General features: G+C 50.3%; 11 protein-coding genes across 11 annotated transcripts; 5 read left to right on the top strand and 6 right to left on the bottom strand.

The window, feature by feature from the left end:
* Positions 1 to 225: 225 nt before the first annotated feature.
* Positions 226 to 1,112, top strand: P170DRAFT_380216 (glycoside hydrolase family 11 protein; the record flags this gene model as incomplete). Its single annotated transcript, XM_024845519.1, has 2 exons — positions 226 to 569; positions 628 to 1,112. 2 exons carry the CDS (start codon positions 226 to 228, stop codon positions 1,022 to 1,024), a joined length of 741 nt encoding a protein of 246 aa, XP_024705240.1. The 3' UTR covers positions 1,025 to 1,112.
* Positions 1,113 to 1,706: 594 nt separating this feature from the next.
* P170DRAFT_473517 (uncharacterized protein) lies at positions 1,707 to 4,109 on the bottom strand (the record flags this gene model as incomplete). The annotated part of the gene is made up of 3 exons (XM_024853051.1): positions 1,707 to 3,834; positions 3,911 to 3,965; positions 4,016 to 4,109. The coding sequence occupies 3 exons, from the start codon at positions 4,107 to 4,109 to the stop codon at positions 1,707 to 1,709; spliced, it is 2,277 nt and encodes a 758-aa protein (XP_024705241.1).
* Positions 4,110 to 5,444: 1,335 nt separating this feature from the next.
* Positions 5,445 to 5,741, top strand: P170DRAFT_313765 (uncharacterized protein; the record flags this gene model as incomplete). Its single annotated transcript, XM_024843268.1, has 1 exon — positions 5,445 to 5,741. A coding segment is annotated over one exon (297 nt), but the record flags the coding sequence as incomplete, so codon positions are not given.
* A 353-nt stretch (positions 5,742 to 6,094) lies between these two features.
* Positions 6,095 to 7,975, bottom strand: P170DRAFT_473518 (uncharacterized protein; the record flags this gene model as incomplete). Its single annotated transcript, XM_024853052.1, has 4 exons — positions 6,095 to 6,300; positions 6,901 to 7,407; positions 7,460 to 7,721; positions 7,775 to 7,975. 4 exons carry the CDS (start codon positions 7,973 to 7,975, stop codon positions 6,095 to 6,097), a joined length of 1,176 nt encoding a protein of 391 aa, XP_024705243.1.
* A 271-nt stretch (positions 7,976 to 8,246) lies between these two features.
* On the bottom strand, positions 8,247 to 8,824 carry P170DRAFT_473519 (uncharacterized protein; the record flags this gene model as incomplete). Its single annotated transcript, XM_024853053.1, has 2 exons — positions 8,247 to 8,340; positions 8,397 to 8,824. The coding sequence occupies 2 exons, from the start codon at positions 8,822 to 8,824 to the stop codon at positions 8,247 to 8,249; spliced, it is 522 nt and encodes a 173-aa protein (XP_024705244.1).
* A 604-nt stretch (positions 8,825 to 9,428) lies between these two features.
* Positions 9,429 to 11,361, bottom strand: P170DRAFT_404605 (flavin-containing monooxygenase). Its single transcript, XM_024846538.1, has 2 exons — positions 10,871 to 11,361; positions 9,429 to 10,821 (listed from the first exon to the last, which is right to left on the bottom strand). The coding sequence occupies exons 1-2, from the start codon at positions 11,156 to 11,158 to the stop codon at positions 9,556 to 9,558; spliced, it is 1,554 nt and encodes a 517-aa protein (XP_024705245.1). The 5' UTR covers positions 11,159 to 11,361; the 3' UTR covers positions 9,429 to 9,555.
* Positions 11,362 to 11,925: 564 nt separating this feature from the next.
* P170DRAFT_435229 (uncharacterized protein) lies at positions 11,926 to 12,909 on the bottom strand. Its single transcript, XM_024848894.1, has 2 exons — positions 12,528 to 12,909; positions 11,926 to 12,453 (listed from the first exon to the last, which is right to left on the bottom strand). The coding sequence occupies exon 2, from the start codon at positions 12,416 to 12,418 to the stop codon at positions 12,047 to 12,049; it is 372 nt and encodes a 123-aa protein (XP_024705246.1). The 5' UTR covers positions 12,419 to 12,453; positions 12,528 to 12,909; the 3' UTR covers positions 11,926 to 12,046.
* A 595-nt stretch (positions 12,910 to 13,504) lies between these two features.
* lcp5 (small subunit rRNA maturation protein LCP5) lies at positions 13,505 to 14,788 on the bottom strand. The gene has a single exon (XM_024848895.1). The coding sequence runs from the start codon at positions 14,758 to 14,760 to the stop codon at positions 13,627 to 13,629; it is 1,134 nt and encodes a 377-aa protein (XP_024705247.1). The 5' UTR covers positions 14,761 to 14,788; the 3' UTR covers positions 13,505 to 13,626.
* Positions 14,789 to 14,974: 186 nt separating this feature from the next.
* Positions 14,975 to 17,539, top strand: P170DRAFT_508228 (transmembrane 9 family protein). Its single transcript, XM_024854544.1, has 5 exons — positions 14,975 to 15,100; positions 15,178 to 16,294; positions 16,346 to 16,683; positions 16,736 to 17,171; positions 17,226 to 17,539. Exons 2-5 carry the CDS (start codon positions 15,187 to 15,189, stop codon positions 17,291 to 17,293), a joined length of 1,950 nt encoding a protein of 649 aa, XP_024705248.1. The 5' UTR covers positions 14,975 to 15,100; positions 15,178 to 15,186; the 3' UTR covers positions 17,294 to 17,539.
* Positions 17,540 to 17,940: 401 nt separating this feature from the next.
* On the top strand, positions 17,941 to 19,367 carry P170DRAFT_435233 (EF-hand domain-containing protein). Its single transcript, XM_024848896.1, has 4 exons — positions 17,941 to 18,035; positions 18,247 to 18,332; positions 18,401 to 18,696; positions 18,755 to 19,367. Exons 1-4 carry the CDS (start codon positions 18,025 to 18,027, stop codon positions 18,932 to 18,934), a joined length of 573 nt encoding a protein of 190 aa, XP_024705249.1. The 5' UTR covers positions 17,941 to 18,024; the 3' UTR covers positions 18,935 to 19,367.
* Positions 19,368 to 19,624: 257 nt separating this feature from the next.
* Positions 19,625 to 21,484, top strand: P170DRAFT_424381 (uncharacterized protein; the record flags this gene model as incomplete). Its single annotated transcript, XM_024847563.1, has 4 exons — positions 19,625 to 19,666; positions 19,919 to 21,304; positions 21,420 to 21,426; positions 21,468 to 21,484. 4 exons carry the CDS (start codon positions 19,625 to 19,627, stop codon positions 21,482 to 21,484), a joined length of 1,452 nt encoding a protein of 483 aa, XP_024705250.1.
* Positions 21,485 to 22,772: the final 1,288 nt, after the last annotated feature.

Genomic DNA, 22,772 nt, shown 5'->3' on the forward strand with positions numbered 1-22,772 from the left:
TCAACCGCGTATGGGCAGTAGGTTTGCGATTTCATGCAATCTGAACCTCGGTCTCCACACGGATCCCGTGTCTGAAACATTCCTCCTGAAATCTCGAATCTGAGCTGATCCTAGAAGGAGTCAGAACAACATTTAAGGCAGATTCTCTCGCTGTCATAATCCATCTCCAAGAGACAACAATCGTTCAAATTTCAGAGAGCATTCCACAGTACATTGAGTTCCATTATGCTCTCCTTTTCCAGACTTCTTGCTTTCCTACCTCTTGTGGGAGTGTTCGCCAGCCCTGCGGATCCCACATCGAAAACCGTCTATCCTAAATCCCCGGAGTTTCTTCGGTGGTTGGAGCAGGCTGGGAACTCCACCGATGGAAGCCAGCTTGCAAAACGCGAGAATCAATTTTCCGACAGCAAAGATGGAGTGAACTCCGCCGGCTTCTATTACTCGCTCTACAACGACAACGGTGCTGGTGCCAAGTATACCGAGTTCGACGGATCTGGCCAGTTCCAGGTCACCTGGGATGTCAGTTCGGAGTTTCTGGGTGGCAAGGGCTATAAAGGCGGTGATCCTCGGTACGTGTTCCACCCACAATTTAGAAAGGATACCCCTGCTGACAGGATTATAACATAGATCTTTGACGTGGGAGGGATCATTCAAAGCTGAGGGCGATTATACCCTGGCAGTGTATGGCTGGACCACCGATCCTGTCACCGAGTGGTACGTTGTGGAGGCCCATGGCACGGGAACTCCAGGCAACGGAAACATTCTCGGCCAGGTGAACTCCGATGGTGGTGTCTACGACGTCTACATGATTCCGTATCGCGACGTTCCCGAGATCTACGGCGTTACCAACTTTAACCAGTTGTGGTCGGTCCGCCGAGAGGATCGGTCTACCGGCACTGTCGACGTTTCAGCCCATTTTGATGCTTGGAAGCAGCTTAACCTTGAGCCTGGCAATCCCGTCTTCCAGATGTTGACCGCAGAAGGCTTTTCCGGAACCGGCTCTCTCGACTTTACGGTTGAGTAAACACACTCGCCTGTGGTATCACCATGCCATGGAGCCCAGCCAGCCAGGTGATTGCACTGGGCTTTTGTTGTTTGAATATGTATCATTCTTGTGTTCTTGCATCGAGATTGTGGCTTCTTTCTTTGTGAGTTTTGCCACTGGAGTGTACATACAATACTGCTACATTCCAAAGTTCTCTGAGCAGTACGCCTTTAGATTCTCAGTCATTATTTTTGATTCTATCCTACATTCTTTGTCTTCTCTCTGATTGAAGCTTAAAGTACTACAATATACTTTCACAATTTCTGCCCTCGTAATCCCGTTTTCTAGCAGATAATACCCCAACCAGTTCATAGGCAAGGTCCGGACGAAACAACACTGATATAGTAGCCGCATCGCTTATACTCAAACCAAGTCTACATTTATAAAGCTTTCTGACAGCTCTATCAGTCTAGTCCTGACACGTAGTGACTTTGACTATAGCAAGCGTTGGACTACCAATTGATTAAAGTAAAATTATCTAGTCAGTAGCAGGTCAAAGCGGGCCGTGCTTCTATTGGTCTAGGGTACAATGCTGCCGTTGTGCCGTCAATAGTTGAATAATCGTTCGATCAGTCGCGTGGCTACAAGGGTTTAAGCAGTGCTCTTTACGTCCCCTAACAGAAATCCATGTATGCAATTTGATTATGACAGCAGAAGACACCTATACGGAACTTGAGCTGCCCAGAACATACATAAGACTAATAATATTTTGTACCATAAGCGGGAGAGTTGCATCTTGCGTCTGGGAAAGGTGATTGCGTCGTAAAGTGTCGGATACAGCTTTCATTGTAGCCGGAGCATTAGAGATAGGAACAAACCCAGCAGTAAACATGCCTGACTCTGTCGCCGTCGTAATGCCTGGCTGACATTGGTCGTGATCGAGAAAAGCCTGAGTCGTCTCGATAAAAAGCCCATCAAGAAACATCGGCACGTCCTTTCGTCTTGAAACCAGGTCAAAGGCGTTATCTGAAGAAAGACCATGACCTTCTAGCACTGAAGGCAGGCTGTTCGAAATGACCGTATAAGCCCAGAAGCAGACCGCAGTATGATAGACCGCAATAGCATAGAAGTCTCGTAATGTTCCTGGCTGAAAGTCCCGGGCAGCGCGTAGAATCTGACCGGCGCTCCATAATGCCTGTCGAGACGTTGGGTTCAGGACCCATTGCCGGAGGAGGGGGAGCACACAGCAGGTCTCTGCAGGGGAATCGCCCGCGGCAAATTCTTGCACCTCCTCTATCCGGATGTGAAGGTGCATCTTGACCAGATTGAGCATGATTACTAGCACCGGGCACGATGACAGCTCTAAGACGGTGATCATATCAGATACATGAGACAGGAGCTGTCGGATTTCTTGATGTCGGACAGCTAGACTCAGATGCGAGTAATCAGGTCTGATACTTGTCTGGGCTAGCAGCTGAAGCGTCTCCCAGACCATGGCTAATGCAGAGAAGAGGACCACCAGTAGAGAAAGTCGCATGTCATAGACCCGTCTTGACTCAAGGAGTGCGGTAGGATCTCGTAGTAGGTCTGCCGCAGAGAGCGGGCGAAGAGGTGTGTAGCTAGATATAGTCAGGTACCGTTGTTTCCACTCTTCTGCAGTTAATGCGCTCCATAGATCCGCCGAACAGGGCAGCGGGGTGCACATTTCAGAGTAGCGAATAGAGGGATTGACGAGGGTTGAGAATGAGGCTTGGGCGTCAAAGACAAAGGCACGATAAGCAAGCCGGCGAAGTGATTCTTGCTGTATCCATTGAAGCCATTTGGTATGCAAGACGCTCCCAGTATCCCAGTGTTCAACCGCAAGGGGCGTTCCATATGACCGTCGGAAGATTCCTGCGCTTCGGATGACGTCGTATAAGGATCTTGCCATCCTCTCTGCGGTCTCCTTTTTGTGTCTGCTCCCACTCCAGAAACCAAGCTCCAGCATACACAGGTGTGACTGAAGAAGCTGCAGCTCTTGAATGTGGCTCGGAAACTCTCCAATCAACCGGTGGGTTTCTGAACTAATCACTGCCTGCATCGCCGATCCTAATGACTGTAGAGGTTTTGCGTTGGTGGTTGTTGCTCCGTCGGCAATGATTGAAGCTAGGAGAATTGGATTGTGAATCGTGGAGTAAATTGTCGGACCATGCACGAACGCGCACTCGGAGGTTTGCTGGTTGTAGAAAAAACGTTGGATTAGGGTATTCAGAACTTCAGTGGGTGGGAATGTGCGCCGGATACTACTAGCCTGGTCCGGTCCAGAGATGCTGCATAGAAAAGAAAGCACTCGTTGGCGCTGGTCGGGACTCAGTAGATCGTAACTGTTCTTGTCGTCTTGATGTGCAATATGTCTGTGCTCAATCAGTGTCTCTGTCTGCCCTAGAAGATCTGGTACACTTTGGCCATCTTCGTCAAAGGTCGGCAAGTATGCGTTCGATGAGAAATCGAGTATGTTGTGGAGGTTAGGCCGGATTGGTAGCGAGAAGTCATTGGTGTTGTTTCCCCTTGGCAGATCGGCGACACCGGGATCTTCAATGAGATCTGGTTGGAGATTTGGAACCTGAACGCCACCCGTGGACGGATTACCCAGCTGCATCGAGGGGTTTTCCGTAAATGCTTGTCCTTCAGAATGCTCACAGGGAATCCGTCGACGTCGGCATCTACCACAGGGTCTAACGTCATCGCACCTCACCTTGGCCGCTGCGCATGCTTCACAGGCACGCATTGCTCGGCCCCGATGAGCCTGCAGGGCGTCTTCTGAACCATCGGTGGTGCGATGGGCTCTCAAATGTCGCTGAAGCAAATCCCTAAACAGGTCAAAATTGTGGTTATGACTCGAGAGCAGAAGGGTAGCCCCGTCCGGACTCTGATATGATAACCTACTGTCTCGTAAACCCGCGACTGCATGTATCACATTTGTACGGCTTCTCATGGACATCTGGACGTTGTTAGCACTCTAGTTGTCTGATAGACAACGGACTGACCCACGTGTCCTCATATGGCGCGTCAAATGGTCAATTCGGGAATATACTCGATGGCAGGTTGAGCATTGGAACTGTTTGTGCTGCGATTTGGCATCCATTGGTGGCAACCAGCGTATCTGTACTTCAGCGCCACAAGCGGATTCCTGAGAGACGGAAGTAGGAAGGTTTGGCGGCAGCAGTAGACTTAGTCGGCACTTCATCGCCTTGCTCAGCCCAAATGTTTAATCAGTTAACCGTTTGACTAGTTAGATAGTGGGCGGGATATCGCGACAGTGACTTTCCTAAAGTGGAAAGCGGTTTAGAGAGATGGGCAGAAAATTTTTATCTTAACTTCAATAGTACTAAGGCGATTCAGCCACGTAAATTATTCTAAAATAATAATTTAATAAATATAATAAAAACTGGATTGGGGGATAGAAAACCAGCAATTGCCCCCGGGATACTGCCTATCTAAATTAGTTTACTTTAGTCCTGTTAGCCGAAGATAGGGCTGTCCGGTTCGAGACCACTTTCCCAATAAATAATAGCTGTTCCGCTAACTTTATGTTCGCTGTCCCGATATCCCGCCGTTATCTCAACGATATGGCTCCATTTGGTCGACGTATTGCATTTTCGGAATGCTTGGTCCTTAAGAAACTGACTTGGCTCATACTCCAAATAATGCACGACGGAGGTACTACTAATCAGGAACTCAACTCTCGTCCCCGGGCATTTGCAGTGAGGATATTAGTGACTAGGCCTGTCTTATTTTCGTGCTCTTCTTTCCTCGTGGTGCGCATTAGAAACGCCATTCTCGGGAGCATAACATACGCCAAGCCGGGAAATCGGGGTAAATATCCCTTGACATTTCCTTTTGCAGAAGAATCACACAGGTGGCTGTCCGTTTTGGATAAAGGTTGGGCCTATACAGATATATTCGCAGATAAGTTGACGATACTAGTTGAAGCCACCCTATACTGCTACGTTTCTGATACATCGTGAAAGGTTAAAAAAAAGAAAAAAAAAAAGGAGAAGACGAAGAAAGAAAAAAAGAAAGATACACTCAGTTGGGTTTACATGCTCACCACGCCCAAGCCCAATAGCGCTTTCTTTCTTTACAAATGATTAACAAGGGATGGAGGTAGGTCACTACTAGATGACTATACACCATGTCTATGTGGTGCGTATTGGAGGTCATCAGCCACTCTCGTGGAAGTCAAGTCCTATGACACAAACCCCTTGTACCAAGGTCTGGTCTCCTCTGCAGCTAACTCTTGATAAGCTTAGGCCCCGAAAGTAGCTAGCACCCCGAAATCTATAACACTTTCAATCACTAATAAGCAGTCATATGACGTGGGACTGTATATTACCTTCATTGACGCCGGGCCGAGGGGTGTTCATTCCCCGGACTTCGTGCCGGGCGTTGCGCACGTCCCCTCAGACCTGGTTGTTCCAGGCGTAATGGATCTAGAATGCGACAAGCAACTCTCGGTCCCGTCCATGCGACTGTGCTACGAGGACGATGGCACTACCTGGAGCATTCATGGTGGGCTGAGGAAGAGGGTTATGCGTTTGAGCCACCAGGTGACATTCATAAATTGGAGGTTCTGGAGGTGGAGGAGATTTATACCTTGTCTCATGCTACGGGGGCGTATATTTATGCGGATGTTGATGGGGCGCCGATGGAGGTGGAGGATGTTTTTAGTAAGTTGGAAGAGGCTAGGAAGCATTATGAACGGGTTGGATTAGGGCAGACTTTGCAGATTAGCTTGTCAGATAGATCGTGGATATTGTCTATAGTTGGAATGAAGTCAGGGCAATGTCTCCTATGATGGCTGAGAGTTTCTGGTGTGATGGTTACAATATCCAAGCATTGGAATCCATATTCCATCAACGAACCCCAAACAAAAAGTAATAATATTGCCTCCAATCCGTGGTGTATCTGGAAACTGTGAAAATACCCCCACTCTCAATTTCTAGAAAAGAGACACTCGGATATCTCATCTTGAATCTCTGCAAGACGTGGCCCTATGTCAAGGGACACTCTATCAGGGATACCCCCTTCATCCGCCTCGAGGAATATACCGATCCTCTTACACTCCATTTAATGCGCCTCATCGTATGGATCAGGCGACAAAAGAAAGTGGACCATGCGAGTGTACCAGTGCTTCTCCAGGAATTCTAGAATTGGCAGACCGAGCTCCGCATGCTTGGCCTCGAATTGAGCAATAAGCCGCTCCAGGACTTCTCGCAGTGGCTTCTCCTCTTCCAGAATCTCTTGAACCCCGTTGCGCTCTCTGGCCTCCAGGTCTTTGCCGATACAGCAAGTATGTTTCACCCCGAGAGCATCAAATGTGAAAAATCTGATGATTGTTTTATCCAATTCAGATCCACTTCCGTGCAAAGAAATAAAGCACTGTAACAGGATTGGGCTTTTTTCAGCACGTTATACAGGATATATCATGTATAAAAACCTGAAGGCGTGCTTAAGAGCTGCCGATAAGATACTGCAACCACCTGCAGAACATGCGCAGACACAATCATCCTTGATAGGAGACAGAAGAAATTCTCTACCTTTCAGTATTCGATCGATTGACGGGAGGCGTGCGTCTCCGCCAAGATACGAGTAAATGGTCAGGGTTATACCGAGCAAGTGTGCAACTGTTATGCTGGATCGTGGTAGTCTTCGAAACGGTTCGGCGCCCTTTGAAACAAACCATGTAAAATAATCAATTGCAGTTATGGTCCGGAGAAAACGCATCACTGGGGTTCTTCCTTGACAGTCAATAGAGTCAATATCTCGAAATCCAGCTTCATAGAGGGCGTCCAACGTTCCAATGGATTTAGCCCAAACATGGTGGTAGACCGAAGTCCCGGGGGGATTAATATAAAGGCGTGAATCCACTTTACATCCCTGGGCCACAAGAGCTTCATAGACCCTCGAAGCATTGAAATCGAGTACTGGCCCCTTCTTCAGATGTGGAAGCTCATCCGGGGGCAAAAGTTGTTGGGCCTGCTTCCAAAGGTCTGTGCGCTGATCGACCAAGTCATTGATGAATAGAGAACGGAGCTTCTTAGTGGACTTGCAATTCAGTAGATCTCTTCTACCAGCTAAGTGCCATTTCCAACCAGCGTTGATCATGATCCTAGCTGACTCATAGTAGCCATCGAGGTCTGAGGAACCGTCACTCGTATCTTTCAGATTACTCAGTGTGTGGATGTTCAGAGTGCAATCCGGGGAGAGGCCCCAATCGGGGAGCACCTGTACCCCTCGCGGCCATCCAAATGCCACATCAAGCAGCGACCTCTCTCCAAAGAATGTGCTCTGAATAGAGAATTCTTTTGATTTAAGTGCATGCTGCAGCTCATTCTCGAATTCGCGGAGAATGATATTGACAATCTCGGGGAATAACACCACTGAAAACAAATATTAGCATTTTACTGTTTGACAAGATGATCACTGTCTGACGTACTTTCAGCATCTCTGCAATAATATATCGAATATTCTTCTTGAAAGTTCCACTAGAACAGAAGAGTTCAATCGGCCCTCCTTTTTGAACAAGATCTGAGATCAGAAGAAACCCTGCTTCTCCAAAGGTTTCCCTGACCAAAACCTGATAAAGTGCTCCGAATTGCATGGTATTGCTGGATACTGAGCCAAGCTTCACCAAGGATTTGGTCACTATGTCCCAATTCGGTCCTACAATGCAACTCCAAATCAACGCCAAATACTGTTTCAATTTGAGTGTCTATTTCAAACCAGGGGAGCGATCTATGCACTCACATCGACCATCGAAATCGGTTCGGTTCTTCCGTAGATATCAGTGTGTAAAAAGCTATAAGCTGGTGTATAGTGGTTATTGGCGAATTGTTGTTGAAGCATAGTGGTCAGTGAATCAAGCGTGTCCTCTTCACGCGTGTTCATGTACTCAATCATTGCAGAATCTATACCTAGTTCCAATTCTCCGAAGTCTACCACCGGCATAGCGTAGAGATGCAAGGGTGGGGCAATCGCAAACCCCCCGGCTCCAGTTGACTGCGAAAACGATACAGTGAAGGCAAGTCCCAAAAGGCGACTGTAATACCGGTATGTTCTTGCTGCAGGCCTTGATCGGAATCGAAATTGATGTTGTGTCATCCACCTGTCACATTCATGCTGGCAATCACAGCAAGACCGAAGTACTTCCGGTGGAGGTGGGCATTTAACCGAATAGTTGCACAAGGTAAGATACCACAATCTCTGTCAGTAATATTCATCATAGTGAGCTGGGGAGTGGTACAATCTGTTCGACCTTCCCGAGGATTGTCTCAGACACGGTCCCGATCTCTGTGATCTTTCGAGTTGAGTACCTATCAAGTTTCTGATTAGATCTCAACCAGCCAACCCCGTCACATTCTGTACTCACATCGCCAATGTGGTTTGAAGAGCAATCTGCATCCCATCAAGGTCATTTTCAATAATGCGTAAGGTATCCTTTCGGAACGGATACGAGGCCCTTTTCAGCTGCGCTCGGATTTTGTCTGGAACGCTGTTGGAAAGGACAGGCTTTAATTGTCCGACAGCTTTATGGAGCCTGATTACCGTACTCTCCAGACTGAACGCCTTTTCCTCGAGATCCTTTTGGGTGTCTGGATCGTTTAGGCGAGGGTCCTCGATCAACGCATGTAGCTGCTTCAAAGCCAGTCGCAGCTCGTCAGCTTTGGTCGCAATCCGTTGAATGTCCTCATCGTAGACTCTCCATGCCTCACAGTAGGAGACAGTTTCCTTGCACACTTGCAATCCCAGTGAAATGATGCCGACGCCGCTGCCGACAATCGATAATGGATCTGACATTGGGGAAGGTGTCGATGCTGAAACTAGCACAAATGCTTTCAAGTGCGCAATTATGGATAGGAAAGAATAATATCGGCCACGAATTCAGTCCCATTAACCAGAGTGGCAGTGCCTGCAAGGCTGCACCTCCAGGGGATACATGTGGAACGTGACGCCAATCAACCCTCGGGTTATAATTCATTCGATAAGAGCTTTCTGAAAAGCAACCATGATTGTGTGAAGATAGTCGACCAATGCCGTGTTGCTTACTTTGTGTATTTACTTCTTATATCCCGATCTGGCGCCGGAGCGGGAAAAAGTCATTCGCCGAGTGTCATGTCGGTGATTATACGACGTTTGAGGATTTCATGAGGAAGGGTGTAGTTGTAAGACGACGAGAGTGGATTGGAAGGATTAATGGGTGGTTACCTGTTTAGGTATGGCCACGAAGCCTGGTGGTGCGCCAGAATGAGAAGGAGCGATGGGAGATGATAAGCATTTTAAATCACCGTCTACAGATTAGAGAAACTAAACCAAAGTCTTTCCAAAACGCGAACCATTCTCTCGTTCAGATTTCTTACCAACAAAGGTTTCTACCCTATTGATTCCAAGTATAGAACTTGGCATAGATTCATATCCATTGATGTGCATAACATAATTTATACAGGAACTAAAATCATAAGTCATTACATTTTGATCGCGTACGATAGTGTCCTATCGATATGACTGGGGCAACGATGCGATGTATCAATCTATTGGTGCTGTTTGAGCAACTCCTTGCGGAATGCCTCTTCATGCTTGACCACTTCCAAAGGAAGGGTTCGTCCCATGCCGAACAAGACGAAGGGGGCCCACTTCCAGCGGAAGGGGTTGACCACGATGCAGAACACAAACCACCAAATAAGTTCGGAGTAGGTGAAGAAGTCGAAGGCACCAACGGGCGACAGTTTCTTCATGAAGCGCGTGAAATCGATCCAGGTCTTCATGCGACCTTCGGTGGGGCGAGTCAAGGGGTCAGTCAGGAACATCAGCAAAAAGCGAGTGTAGATGCCGATGTGCATGTTGCCCACGGTTCCGATGGCGTTGACGTAGGTGCTGTTGTTGGCGCAGATGCTAGTGTACTTGGGCGGGAAGACCTGGAGATACCAGCTAGGAGGACCGTAGGGTTCTTCAAACACCTCATCGGGCAGGAAGGAAAGAGATGGGCGCTTGAATCCAGTAGCCATGATGATGACATCGCCAGGAACCAAGTTCTCTTTGCCAGGACCGCCTTTCGGCACGCCCTTGGATCGCCTGTTGAACATAATGCCGTCTTCTTTGACAGAAACGATGTCACCGCGCAGCCAGCGAGCTTTGCCTTCTCTGATTTGATCGAACAGCTCATCGTTTGCCATGGGAGTTGTGGTGTAGAGGCCGCTAGAGGGGGCAATATCCTGCAGATCGCGATAGAAGAATTTATGCAGGAGCCATTCGGGGATCCATGACAGCGAGGTTTCCTGTCCGAAGATGTTCATTGCGAGAAGGGATTGCACCAAGACATTCCGAGGAATCACCCATTTGTCCGACCGAGATAAGACATCGATTTCTGCAGCCTTGGATTTGACCGCAAATTCGAGCGCTTCAATGGCACTGGCGCCACCTCCCACGATGAGAACTCTCTTGCCTTCGACATCCTTGCCATCTAGCTTGGAGGAGTGGAAGATGCTGCCCTTGAATTTGTCCTGGTCGGGCAACGGGGGCTGCTTGGGGTCTCCGCAAACTCCGACTGCGGTCAACACTCCGTCGAATCGGCCGTACTTGTCGTCGTTGTTGATGATCCATTTACCGTTCTTGGTTTGCTTGACAGAGGTGACTGGGGTGTTGAAGACGGTGTGTTTTTGAAGGCCATAGCGCTTCCACAGATCGACAATCTGCTTTTTGATTTCCTCCTGGGTGGGGTAGGCAGTGTTATACTGGACCGAGGGATGGAAGCGATACATGAGGCTATGGATTTGCAGTGAGGAGGTGGAGTTGACGCGCTGTAAAACCGTTAGCAGTGGCTCTTTCTTGGGCAACATGCGGACTTACACTCCATATTCCTCCCAAACCCTCTTCCTTGGATCGCTGTTCAAACAATTGCACCTCAAAGCCATGGCCAACGCAATGAGCGGCCGACGAGACACCGGTTAAGCCAGCGCCAATCACGGCAACTCTCTTCTTAGGGAGGTCATTGGTGACTGAGGAAGGCGGGGGCGGAGCAGGGGCGTAGACATAGTTGATGATGGACTGGAAGACCAAGTAAAAGAAGGTGAAAGTATTGACGATGGGATGCTTGATGAAGTCCACGAAGGTGGACGGTGTTTGCATATCCGCCATCGATGGGGAAGCAACGATCAACGGTTGAGCACGGTGATGACTGGGGTGATGGATATGGGTCAGAGAGGGGAAGAAGGGTAGAAGAGTTTGCTAAGAAAAGAGGAGCAATTCTCAGGTCGAGTCCGGACGAGCAGGGCCTTTTGACGCGCAAGATCCGAGAGGAGAGAAGAGAAGAAGGCACGGGTCTCCCAGTTCTCGACCGATGACGTCGATGTGGACCGATGATGCCAGACCCATGTGATTCCTCCCTTCGCTCTCTTTCGTCCTCGCGTTCTCCTTACTCTTGACTCGGGCATGTTTCACTTGAGAAATATTGACTTTTACAATTGCTCTGACCAATTCGCCATGCTCTTACTATCGGTGGTTCCATGGTAAACTTCGTGGTAGTTTGACTTTTCCAACGTTCCCCGTATACTCCGAACCACATGCGCGCGGACCGGCGCACTGGGATCGACAACGGTCGGAGATTTACGCCGTACGCCAGTATGACCCAATCCAGCAGGGTAGTATGCAAGAACAAAGACCAAGTTTGTGGCTGTCGGAGAACTTCAACTTCAAACCTCGTTAGGCCCCGCGCAGCCAAGGCATTCGAGACTAATGCATTCCATCCCCGGTGGAGCCACTGCAGTAGCCTGGCGGGTCCGCAGGCGTCATCGTCATTCCTCGCATACTCCAGTATCCGTAGAACGGGTGGTCAGTTCATCTATGCCTAGTATGACTCGGTATACATTGAATACGTCTTATGTCTTTCGCCAGATCAATTGCATGTGCTTTGCATGTGCTGATATCAAGATTGGATTGCCTCCTTCCCGGTTAAATAAAAACAACCTAGACTCCTCGCATATTTTGATAATAACAATAATACAAGCAAAGCAAAAGGAAAAGAATTCAATCCTTTTTAATCTCATCGACCTTCTGCTGGATATCATATGCGATATTCCCCCCGGTCAGCAAATAGTTCGGAACATATCCGTTCTCCTCCAACCAAATCAACGGCCAAAGCAGCCACGCCCCGCAGATACAAAACAGCGTCGCAAAGAACTGGAAGAACGACACCATCCACGCGCCGATGTGAGGCAGCAAAAACTTCACGAAATGCGTCGTCTGATACAGATCCTCCTGCTGCTTGACATAGTAGAGCGTTCTCTCGCCGTTCGTCACCCCCCTGTCGCCCGATTCGGTCGTGAGATCGAGCACCGTCGTGAGGGTCACGGGGGCCACATGGAATGGGACGATCCAGATGGTGAAGATCTGGGACATATTGACGTAGAGTTTGAGGTTACTTTCGTCGAACGCTGTGGATTACTGGTTAGCCTCTTCCGCCGCAAATGCCATACAGGATTGTGCAAGAGAATAGAGGTAAACTTACCGACGGAATGAATCTCAACTTCTACCCGCGGCGACATGATCTTATACCACTGGTAGATCTTCTGAATGGCCCAGCGGCTGCCATTGTAGCTCCAGACATGGCAGAAAGGGTGGACGAATGAAGCCGACGACGTGAAGTATCGGTTAATCGCTTTTTCTTGGATGGACGGAGTACCCTGCGTGAGCAGGCGGATGACGACCGGAATCTCGGCGACTGATTTGAAGTCAATTAATGCTCATCATATACCGGCGTTAGGCTGCCCTCCTGGATATCCATTGCGACCGAGGCTTCGAATGGAAGGAACAGTAAAGGATGGATAACGAACCTGGATTTTCCATCGTGCTGGGATTTGTGGATAGTGTAAGACACGAAAGTGTTTCTGGATGGATCTCCCCCATAGAAAAACACCGATATCGATAGTGAAAAGAACGCACCTTCCGAGTTGGCCGATGGGCAATGACGTCATGGCACAGGCACCGGCGACGTCAGACCCGGCCAGATCATCCAGCCCTGGAGCTGTGGGAAGGGCACATGGAGTCCCAAAATTTGTCCTCTGATCCGAGGGTCCTTCTCCAATGATCTATTTTTATCTAAAATATATTTAAGGGGCGCATGTGAAAATCATTGGGCCTAGATTCCTACGGTTGGACGTATTTCCGGCAGCTTACATCTAATACTCGAACTTGAAAAATCACAAACGAGGAAAAAAAAAAAAAAAAGAAAAAGAAAAAAGCGAAATAGAAAATAGTGGGTAGGTATATTCTAAGCAATTGAATTGAACAAGACAAATCTTGCTTGAAGGACATTTGTTCTTGCAGTACTACCGACGGCGCGACCCGACATGTAAATATATAGTTAGGGTTATCAGACTATAGACTAAACCTCACCTTGGATAATAACTCAGGATGAATTTTAACACTTTGATTTCAAGGGAGAGATTGGACATGAAACAGAGTATACTTAAATATCATTCAAGCATCGGTTATGAAAGATGAGGTTCTACTATAAATAATTCCAAAGTATACGCTGCTTACAAAATGCCAATCAACTTTTCAGTGGTATCGAGAATGCAAAGATCTCCAACAGTCTATAAACACAGCTACCGCTTCCAGCTATCCACCTTCTTGCGTCGCTTTTCGAAGATCGAACCAACTCCAGCTCCGTCGTCGCGAGGCCCGTCTTCCGTGGTCTTTCGTTTGCGGCTTCGGTCCAGCGCACCACCGCTTCCCTTGGCCTTGCGCGTAAGCCTTGAAATACGATCCGCACCTTCCGTGAGACCTCTCCATTCCTCTCCACCATATGTGGCTTCGGGTCTGCCGCCCTTCTTCTTGGCCTTGTCCTTCTTGCTTTCACCCATGAGACGGGTAAAGTTGGTTTCCTCGTAGGCGGTCCGCTCGGCCTCGGTTTCCCGCTCCTTCTTCGATTTCGTGTGTCTTCCACCATGCGTGATAGTACTGCCAATGCTGGGTTCTGCCATCGGAGCCGACGACATCTCGGCCGTGACGAACTCGTCGATAACGTTCGATTTCCGGGGTCCGCGCTCCTTGCGCTCACGCGATTCGGTGGTGGGTAACGCCGTCGGCATGATCCTCGGCGGTCGGTAGATGCCGTCGTTGGGAGTGTCTCGGTTGGCAGACCGGTCGGCTTTTTCTGCAGGCTCGAATTTCTTGGCGAAGGCGGACACATTGGGTCGGAATGCCATTTCATCGACGTCCTCTTCGTCCTCGTCGCTGTCCGCTTCGCTGTCGCTGGAGCCCTCCTCGTCATCGCTACCCTCCGCTTCCTTCGCGGCCTTGGCCTTAGTGGATGCCTTCTCGGACCGCTCAGCGTCCTCTGCAGCCTTGACCACCTTGTCGACTTGGTACTTCAACCGTCCCTCCAATGGTCGTGCGCCGCGATCGAGGTAGACACGTAGCTCGACAAGCTTTTTCACGATGTCCTCCCGCAGCGAGTGGTCGGTTTCGGCATCGTCACTCTTGTTCGCAGAGAGTCCACGTAGTTCGTGGATCATCAGGAAGACGAGGTTGTGAATGTAGGAGAGAAGTAGTTCGGACTTGGTGTCCAACAGCGAGATGCCATCTTGCGGCGGTTCGATCGAAACGTCGGAGGGCTCATCGCGGGTTGCTTTGGGGAGGGATGATCCGACGGTGTTGAGACATCCCGTGATGCTTTCCAGTAAGGTCGGGATGCTGGGAAGACCCGGGCCTTCGGGTTGCGACACTGCCGTCGCCATTGTGGTGGGAATAAATATTAAATAGTCTGGGTTGATAAACTGCAGAGCGAGCGGCCGGCGACAAACCCTCGAGGGAAATTTTTAGATCGTTATCATCACGTGATGATAAGAACAAAAAGCGGCTGACTCAGCCCGCGCGTCCCATCACGTGTGCCAAGAGTGGCTAGTTGGCCTCTCCGGGCTGGAAGTGACCTGCAATCCTGTCCACAAGGCTGATTTCTCTCTGGATTGCTCATTGAATCCGCGTTGTCGCCCGCTGAGTTGGTATCTGTCAATATCCCTAACGCCCAATCCATGAGAGCTTGAGGAATCCGTCCGTGGTGTGGCTGCTGTAGAACGTGTATGGCACCCACAAGCTATTAATCCCTAGACCCGACCCAGTATCTCACTAGAGCTAATACAGCGCCTTTGGGTCAGACATTCACCATGCGGTTCAACACACGAACCCTGCCCGCTTCAACCCTCCTCGCCGGCGCCCTTCCTTCCCTCTCCGCCGCCTTCTATCTACCTGGTGTAGCTCCCACCTCTTACGATGAAGGTCAATCCGTTCCGCTGTACGTCAACCATCTGACGCCGGGGCTAGCGCAGCAAGACGACCAGCTGCATTCCGTGTTCTCCTTCGACTACTACCACCAGGCCTTCCACTTCTGTGCCCCGGAAGACGGTCCGAAAGATGTCCGAGAATCCTTAGGAAGCATTCTGTTTGGCGACCGGATCCAGACCTCGTCGTTCGAGCTGTCGATGGCCAAGAATGAGACGTGCAAGTCCGTGTGCAGGGAGGTCAAGTTCGACGCCCGGAGCGCCAAATTCACCAACCGACGCATCGCGCAGGGCTACAACATCAATTGGCTCGTGGATGGTCTGCCGGGAGCGCAGATCAACATTGACTCCGGTACCGGCGACAAGTTCTACAGCCCCGGGTTTGCTCTGGGCACCCTGGACGAGAACGGACAGTCGCTCCTGCACAACCACTATAACATCTACATCGACTATCACCGTGTGGGATTCGGCAACAAGGACAAGTTCCGGGTGGTCGGCGTGCTTGTCAAGCCAGAGTCGAGAGGGACCTCTCACGTGCTCGAGGATGGCGCGGCGGACTGTGGTAGCAACGAGACGCCCGTTGTTCTGAACGAGGATGGCGAGACGCCCGTCAGCTGGACCTACAGTGTCTACTGGACCGAATCTACCACGCCGTGGGCCACTCGTTGGGACAAATACCTGTACGTCGAGGACCCGAAGATCCACTGGCTTTCCCTCATCAACTCGGCGATTTTCGTCGTCTTCTTGGTCGGCATGGTCAGCATGATCCTCGTGAGAGCTTTGAAGAAGGACATTGCGCGGTACAACCGACTGGACATGATCAACCTGGATGATCTGGATGGCACGTCTGCTGCCGTGGAGGATGGCATTCAGGAGGACTCTGGCTGGAAGCTTGTCCACGGCGACGTGTTCCGCTGCCCTCAATCGCCTTTGCTGCTGAGTGTTCTTGTCGGAAACGGTGCCCAGCTCTTCATGATGACCGGCGTTACCGTTGGTAAGTTTCGAACCGCCTAGCCCTTCCCGGTGTCTACTGACCAGCGTCTAGTTTTCGCTCTCCTCGGGTTGCTGTCTCCTTCGAACCGCGGGTTCCTGGCCACTGCGATCCTTCTTATCTACACTCTGTTCGGTTTCATTGGAGGATACGTCTCCTCGAGAGTATACAAGTCGTTTGGTGGAGAATCGTGGAAGCGCAACATCATCATGACCCCGGTGTTGGTCCCCGGGCTCATCTTCAGCGTCTTCTTCCTTCTCAACCTGTTCGTCTGGGGCAAGGGATCCAGCGGCGCCGTTCCGTTCACCACCATGCTCGCCTTGGTTCTGATCTGGTTCGTCATTAGCGTGCCGTTGAGTTTCGCGGGTAGCTGGCTTGGATTCAAGCAGCAGGTATGTTTCGAGCCGATCGATTGAATGTTCTTCCTTATTAACTGTTCATTAGGCCATCGAAGGTCCGACCAAGACCAACCAGATTCCGCGCCAAGTACCCCCGATGACCGGCACCCTCCGAACTGCTCCGTCGTTGCTGCTGACTGGTGTTCTGCCCTTCGCGGCCATCTTTGTGGAGCTGTACCTCATTACGAAATCGCTCTGGACCAACCGAATCTACTACATGTTCGGATTCCTGTTCCTGTGCTACGGACTGATGGTCATCACGTCCGCTGCCACCACGGTGTTGTTGGTGTATTTCTTGCTCTGCGCCGAGAACTACCGGTGGCACTGGCGCGCGTTCGCGGGCGCGGGTATGACGGGTGGATTCGTCTTCCTCAACGCCCTGCTTTTCTGGGCGACCCGAGTGAGCTTCGGCGGGTTCACCGGAGCGGTTCTGTACCTCGGATACTCGGCCTTGATCTCTTTTATAGTCTTCATCTTGACAGGTATGTGCCAGGACTACTCATTCCGAGAGGCTCGGTTACTGACCGATCATCCAGGCTCCATTGGATTCTTTGCCAGCTGGGCGTTTGTGCAGCGCATCTACGGCTCGATCAAGGTCGATTAAGATCGTAACATATTTCAGCATGAACATCTGTAATCTCGGTCTCTGTATGATCGGACTCGGTGACTATCGGCATCTGCATGCGAGACCGAGTTGTATTTCCTATAGAACGATGATGAATTGTCAGTGTCTTCGGATATCCCTGTATAGTTTGTGAACTGTTTGGATTGGGTTGTTTGATTGCAGAGCAATAGCGCGTGGCCTGTACATAGAACATGAAAGTAGTTTTTCGCCAGGGTGGAGATCCTCAGGGCATTGCGTAATCTCATTCCATTGTATTCTCGTCGTGGATTATCGTCTAAGCCATTTAATGCCATCCGTGCCAAGGCCGGCGGAGGTCTGGACCGCCTTGCCACGGGCGGATCTTTCGCAATCGCCTCGACTCTCTTTCTGATTCCATTCTTCTTCTGTGCACTAATCCGCTTCTTCGATCGCTTCCCCTGCACTAGACTCGCCCGCCTGCATCTCCATCAACTCTCCCCGTTGCCCCCCTCCGGTCCCTTTGCATAAGTGTCCGACACTTTTGCCCCTCGGCCCAGCGGCGCACCATCTTATCAATCCCAACCAACCTCGACTACCCCGCGCCTCTTCCGTGCTCCGTTTCAGCTGATTCCTGCGTGGGCGCATGACATCTTCCGCCTTTCGATCCTCGATCTGTCGGTTTTTCTGCGCCGTTTCTTCGTGATTCTCGCTCGGAATACACCGTTGTTCGTTTCTGTGTTGCGTTTGTGACAATGGGCAAGTCGTAAGTGCTCAAACTGGCCCTCCGGTCGCTCCGCATACCCGTTCGGGAAGGGCGGAAACAAAGGTCGCGAGCAACGCATGCGCCATGTGCGATGCGGCCGGGACGCTGCGACCGATCGAAATGGGCGATCCGGTCTCGCAGGCCTTGAATATTCTCCCGCGCGGTCGATCGCTTCCAAGTCGCCCGGCTGGCTAACGATCGCTTTCTCTAGTCAGTCAAAACTGTCCCCCTCGCAGCTCGACGAGCTCCAGAAGGCGACCCATTTCGATAAAAAGGAGTTGCAGCAGTGGTACAAGGGTGCGTTAGAGTCTGAACGGTCCGATCTCAAGATACATGGGGGATGTGGGTGGCTAACATTCGGGCAGGCTTTCTCAAGGACTGCCCCTCGGGGACCCTGACCAAGGAAGAATTCCAGAAGATCTATCGACAGTTTTTCCCCTTCGGCGATCCGTCATCATTTGCAAATTATGTATTTCGCGTGTTCGATTCGGATAACAGTGGCATGATCGATTTCAAGGAGTTTATCTGCGCGCTGTCGGTGACGTCGCGGGGCAAGATGGAGGATAAGCTGGATTGGGCCTTCCAATTATACGACATCGACGGCGACGGCAAGATCACGTACGATGAAATGCTGGCGATTGTGGAGGCGATTTACAAGATGGTATGTTTCCGTGGATCTCGGGTCGAGTGTTAGACTTTTTTTTGACTGACCGGCTTAGGTGGGTTCGATGGTGAAACTGCCCGAGGACGAAGACACCCCCGAGAAACGCGTTCGCAAGATCTTTCGCATGATGGACAAGGACGAGAACGGCAGTCTCGACATGGAGGAATTCAAGGAGGGGAGCAAGCGGGACGAGACGATCGTCAGTGCCTTGTCGCTGTATGACGGCTTGGTATAGCGGACGACCAGTTGGTATGTCTGGTTTCTTCCTCTCTTCTATCCTGGCGAATCCGGCGCAGTTTGAACATTTCCTTTTCCGGCTTCCTTTCATCACCTTTTCCTTCCTGGTCATTTGCGTCTTTAGGATTCCCATCACTGTTTCTTCTCCCCCGTGCCACGACCCGCCATGTGTCTCTGAGATTGATGGCGATTTACGGTTGCATGACATGTTACATTTTACATTGACCTGATATATTACTTTCTGTGCTCTATATTTATCTGCTTCGCTTTGTGATTCCTGGCTGAAAGACTAAAATCCGGTGGCATGCTCTGTTTGATTGGCTTTGTACTTGCATAGGCAGGCGATGGCGCGAGCCATGGAGATCGAGAATGATAGCACTTTGTATAAGACGGCCCTTAAATGTACGGTGGTGTTAGTCAGTGGCGCTTGAGATTTCTAGTCTGGCGGCCCATTTTATTCTTCTTTCCAGTCACTTGCAGTCGATGGGGCTAAAACCACCTTAAGGATGGTCCGTTGGGTCGATGGCCGAACCTTCGCTCGTCCAAGTCTCCACCAAGCTTGACTCCCTGACGTCTGAGCCCTTCTTTTCCTTTTCCTCTCCCGTCGGATCGCTGGATTCGATTTCCTCGATGCCGTCGCTTCCGGATACGAGGACATTGGTCATCTTTTACTATATGAGCGACCAGTATGCGGAGAGGTCCGCACTCTCAAAACTGCGTGCACGCTCAGGTGCGTAATTTGTTTTCATTTGTTCTGGGATTTCCACTCGGTCCCTCCACATTTCTTCGAGGTTCCAGGGTTCAGTCCGATCGCGACGGCGTGGCAAATTCGTGCTCTCGCTGTCCGACCCGAAGACACCGACCAAGACTCCAGGATCTGACGTGCAGAGAAGTGGAGCCGGCAATCAGATCGTGGAATCTATATCTCACATCGGCAGATGCCTAATGCTTGTGATCGCACTCTGATCTAACTGGGATTTAGTGTGACGGCCGGGCTGCCTGTTCGCGATGCAAAGACCCGAGTCGCACCCGCTCGGTCGCATCGCGAGATCCTTCACCCTCATCCCATGTCCTTCCCAAGTCCACCCAGCAGGCTGAGATTCCTCGCACAGGGCGCATTATCGCCAACTACCAACCGCTCTCGCTCCTCATCGACGAGACGGTCTCTCCGTCGCTAACCGCCACCGCCCTCGCCGACCAACAAACCGAAGTCTTCACCAACTACATCCTCGCCTGCTTCCCCTGCTACTTCAAATGCACCGAAAAACAAGTCCCCGTCAATTGGATCGAATATGTCGACCGTCGCCGCGGTTCCCCCGGCTCTTCCCCAGCTGACTGGGCCCTGCGTTCCTGCACGTCTGCCTACATGGGAGCTCTGTATCACGATGCGCGATTCACTCACGCTGGACGGGACCTCTACCTGCGCGCGCTGCGTGGCCTCGCAGTCCTCCTCTGCGACCCCGACACTGCGAAATCCGACGAATGCCTTTCCACTGCTATTTCGCTCGCCATCTACGAGAAACACCACTGCACCGAGCCCGACGCCTGGCTGCGCCACGCCGCCGGCATCCGCACTCTTATGAAACTCCGCGGACCCGCTGCGCACGTCCACGGATTTGGGCGCGCCCTGTACTTGGCATATCGACATTTTTTGATTACCCACGCGCTTATTTCCGGTGAGGCGTGCTTCCTTGAGGAACCCAAATGGCAAGCTCTCAACGAACAGATCATCTCTGATAATGCCAAACTACCCGACTCGTCGCTATACACGGACGTCGTCGAGCGCGGAAGTCTCGTGGTGACTCGAATCCCAGGGCACGTGAAAAAAGTGCGCGAGCTGCGCTGTAAATCTGGCAAGGAGCAAACCGCGCTTCGGCCGGCGCTGCTGCAAGAGGTGCAGGCGACACGCGCAGCTCTTCGCGGCATACGCACGGAATTCGGCGTCGCGGTGTCGATGTTGCGATCCGGACAGAAGCGTCGGCAGGGCACCTCGACGCGGGAATTTATCGGCCCTTTGCCTCATGTGTTTTTCGATCGCTACTCCACTCTATTCGATAGGGGTATTCGGTCGGGGTTGAGAATTCTTAATTATTGTGTTATGATTCTCGATCCGAGTCAGCGCGAGGCTGTGGAGGACGAGGTTCGGCTGTTGGAGGATCAGATCCCTCCGTCGCCATCGCTGTCACCGTCCGCTTCCTCTTCAGCTTCATTATCTCCAGAGGGTGATAGGTCGCTGCTAACTCCGCCCGATTCTCCGGGTCAGGCCCAGTTGCGGATCAAGTCGTTGATTACGCCTGAGACGAAGCGTCCGCCTATCACGCCGTGGATGGATCAGATTGTAACAACAATGGGTTTGGATGGGGTGGAGGTTAGTTTGGGTGAGTTGTGAGCTATACGTGATATATGTTCTTTACTATCTCTGCATTGTAAAAGACTGGTTTGGTTATTCTTTCGAATTCCGATAGTTAAAATGTATATTTTAGATACCCGGTGAGTGGCTATATAAATTGAGACTATTGACACTTTCGTAGTGCTTCAACTATCCTAATCATCTTAACACCTGAACATACCATAACAAAGAGAAAAGCCGAAAGAAAATACATCCTGGAGGCATTAATGTCCAGACAACATGACTATAACTGCTCATCCTACTTGACTGGGTAGAAATCCAATGGAGGTGTCTATTTATATATTATATTTTGCCGTTATGATAATATCTGTAGAACAAACCGTAGCTTATTTTCATATAACAGACAAGGCCACGAGCAAATACATCTTAGTTCTAGACCCCATAGACCCTGATCCAGCTATCCATGAAACGCGTGGGCAATACCACAAGTGTACGGAGTGGATCCTCGGGTCTCGGGACCGCCAAGCCTCCCCTTAGGTGGACTCCAACACCGAGCGCCGAACCCTACCTACTCCGCCTCACAGCTGCATTTTGGTAGAACCAGGGTCTTTACAGCCACAGAGCCAACAATTCTCTCCGGTCTCTGGAAAGAGGATAAGAGGTCGGTTTATACGAAAATGCTCTTATCTATTGTCCTCGGATTGATCGATAAGCCCTAATCGAAGGCACGCACGTGTCCTGTTAAGACAATGCGGAGTTTTATTCTTTGCATATGATGTGAAAGGGCGGGTGGAAATCTTGTGTTGAAAGAAAATGTGAGCTTATAGTTATGCTGAACTGTATGATTCTGGGGAACTGGGTGCAGAACGTCGATATTCGATTACGTTGAGTTACTATTCCAAGATCCGTGAGATGTTTGGTAGTATGCATAGTATCGCGATGCAGATCTTTTTGAAACTACATATCCCATCGGCGTCAACGGCTGTATATGTCGATCATATTCCCGAAGCAGTGCCCGCATCTTACTCTGTAGCATGTACTACCTCCCGGTGGAGCTTAAGATAATACTGCCCATTTGAAAGCCAACAAATACGAGCTGCCTGTGTGCCGAGAAGTTACTATGTTCCACAAGCGCTTGACTCACCTCGGATGAAGATTGTGAGTCATGAAGCTAGATCAAAAGAATGAATGAATCTGATTATTGGTCTTAATCGGTCGTACTGAGATGAATTCATGTTCAAGTGTGATTGTAGGGAGATCATGACCGAGGTATAAATAGGGCTAGGAACAATCTCAAGGAGCTGGCCTGTTGGAAAGAATTGAGTACACAGAAGGAAAGATAAAAATATGTTCATACAAGCAAGTAAGGCAGTGAGTGATTCCCTTTTTGTTGACATTTCTGTTTCAATGTCTCTACTTTATGATGAGGTTTTCACTCGCCGAAATGAAGCTATTGGATTTGCTTAAGACCGATAGCGAGAAGATT

Source organism: Aspergillus steynii, assembly GCF_002849105.1.
Source record: "Aspergillus steynii IBT 23096 chromosome Unknown P170scaffold_3, whole genome shotgun sequence".
NCBI classification, from domain to species: domain Eukaryota; kingdom Fungi; phylum Ascomycota; class Eurotiomycetes; order Eurotiales; family Aspergillaceae; genus Aspergillus; species Aspergillus steynii.